The sequence below is a fragment of the Penaeus vannamei genome, chromosome 9 (assembly GCF_042767895.1).
Source record: "Penaeus vannamei isolate JL-2024 chromosome 9, ASM4276789v1, whole genome shotgun sequence".
Taxonomy (NCBI): Eukaryota; Metazoa; Arthropoda; class Malacostraca; order Decapoda; family Penaeidae; genus Penaeus; species Penaeus vannamei.
The window spans coordinates 33,934,203-33,936,702 of record NC_091557.1 but is presented as its reverse complement, the minus strand read 5'-3'; the positions used below and the strand labels follow the sequence as shown (position 1 = coordinate 33,936,702).

At 42.5% G+C, this 2,500-nt stretch overlaps 1 protein-coding gene across 1 annotated transcript in view; it reads left to right on the top strand.

Annotated features, from left to right (window-relative positions):
- Positions 1-1,062: 1,062 nt before the first annotated feature.
- The window catches only part of LOC138862574 (probable glutamate receptor), a 4,888-nt gene continuing 3,450 nt past the window's right edge, over positions 1,063-2,500 (top strand). The window contains exons 1-3 of the mRNA XM_070124999.1: positions 1,063-1,088; positions 1,138-1,258; positions 1,463-1,751. Of these exons, the coding sequence (XP_069981100.1) occupies positions 1,063-1,088; positions 1,138-1,258; positions 1,463-1,751 (436 nt within the window). The remainder of the gene's footprint in view (positions 1,089-1,137; positions 1,259-1,462; positions 1,752-2,500) is intronic.

Below are 2,500 nucleotides of genomic sequence, written 5' to 3'. Positions count from 1 at the left end.
TCTTGTATAACATCCTTTTATACAGTTATTATTATGGGAAAGAGGCAACAAGGCACTAAACATGCCCCTAGGGGTAGTGTGAGGTTTGTCAAAGCTGTGATCTGTCCATCGGGGTTGAGGATACCATCTCTCTCTCTCTCTCTCTCTCTCTCTCTCTCTCTCTCTCTCTCTCTCTCTCTCTCTCTCTCTCTCTCTCTCTCTCTCTCTCTCTCTCTCTCTCTCTCTCTCTCTCTCTCTCTCTCTCTCTCTCTCTCTCTCTCTCTCTCTCTCTCTCTCTCTCGTGACCTGTCCTTAATTGATCTACTTTACCTTGACAAGCAGGTCTTCACAGACGTGTCAGTTGTAAACTGATCCTGTGCTTGACACTACTCACATAATCATAAGAATTAACAGTAAAATTAAGTGAAAGATCCTACGCACACTAACTTATGTGCTGTGAGGCACCGTGTGTATGTCATTGTTTATTTTCAAAGGCACTCAGGTCCAAGGTCTTTATATGCAATTATATAGACCTTGCTCAGGTCAGCCCCTGCGTGGTCGGGGAGTAACCGCGCCCTCAGTTAGGATGGCCACAACCCAACACATGGAACCAGAGGGGAGATACGATATCCTCAGTGAGGAGGATATTGGTAGGGCTACTGAAAGAACGAAAAAAGGCAGAGGCACTTATTTATGCGCGCGCTTCAGACTTGACTCAAAACTTCACACGCCCGGCGATAAATATCGATGGGCCTCTCAGGCATTAAAAATAGACCCATATAATAAAACACACGGATCAATAGAGCTAAAGATTGGGAGAAATAATGTATATGTAAGATGCAAGAACGAACAAATTCTTGCCCATATCACAACAACTGGTGTAAATGGTGAAGTGCTGGAAAAAGCAAAGTTTTTCGGGAAAGGAAAATGTACGTCATTGTGTTCGATGTTCCGAAGGAAATTGAAACATGAAATGACAATATGCAATGAACGTGTCATTCATGTGAGACGCATGAAAGTTAACGGAGTGATGACTTGGTCATCATAACGTATGAGGGGGAGGAAGTCCCCAAATCTATTAAAATGGCTGAGGGCATGGCACCCTTTAGGTGTGCCATCTACATATCCCTGATCCCAATTTGTACTAATTGCTCAAAGTGGGGACTTGGAACACGTGCATGTCCACGAGACGCACCATGGTGCCGATACTGCGGACTATTATGAAAGTTCAGAGTGCACAGAAAAGATTTCCGAAGGTAGAAATGTTCCTCGGAAATGCGTGAATGGCCGACAAGACCATAATGCTACTTTTCCAATGTGCGGATATATCCAAAGAATAGGAAGAAAACAGTCAAAAGAGCAAGAAGCGCCGCCCCCCCCCCCCAACATCTGCACAGGTCAACAGTGATGACCCCCGCAATGCAAGACATAGCACCTGCCACAGTACCATCACCAACAGGAGCAATAGCCCCATCAACTCAAGCACCAGTACCAGCTTCAGCATCAGCTGCAGCTCCAACCCGAGTACCATCTGCTTAGCATCGGCACCAGCTCCAGCACCAGCCGAAGCTCAGCCCTCTCTGCTGTAGGACAAACAAGAGACCAACGGAGAAATAAAGGATATGCTACAAATGCTGCTTCGGCAGATGAAGCAGATGATGTTTATGATACAACAACAGATGACTCAGCAATCTCAATTCCAGGAGAGGTTGTTCGCGCTCCTCCTCGATCAACAACAGCACCAACCTGTAGTGGGCCTTGGGAAGGATCAAGTAATCGATATCTCCAAATAATCTCTTGAAATGTATTGCACTTATTAATTATATTAACTTTATTATAGACTCTGATCTTGTCTTTGACATGATTAGTGATATAAGTTTTTTTTACCATCTAGATGATATACTAATAATGCACTGCGGATAACACAGCCCTTAAGGCATGTATATAACACTACTATTTGACTGATAACCCTCTACATAAATAGCAGCACAGCCTTGGATAGATGCCTTTGTATCTTACCCTGTTTTTCTGCAGGGCATGTACACTGTTCTATAAATAAATGTTACCAAATCAGATCAAATTCATTCTCTCGTGTTTTCTTTCAATTTCCCGTTTGTTTGTTTCCTAGACCATGTGGTCTGGTAATGAAATCTCTGCTCAGTAATGGCGTCGACATAGTCAGTTGACAGGGTCATTTAATCTAAATCTTGATACCCGGAGATGCTGTTTCTTTTTCAATAATCACGTTTGTGCTACAATAACTGTAATTATATATTCATAGATATTTTTGTGAGTGATTCCTCTTCCGGTTCGAATTTCTCGTAGTTGCAGGAATGTAAAGTGATCAATGACGTGTGACAATGAGATGCTAAATTCTACTGGATGGGCAACTGAGCATTGGATACTACTGTATGTTGCATCGGAATTGCCATGATAAAAGGGTGAAAATTTATCTCTGGATTATGTTGGTATAGCTAAAACTGAAAGAAAAATCAGTATGAATATTTGAAGCATTTCATAT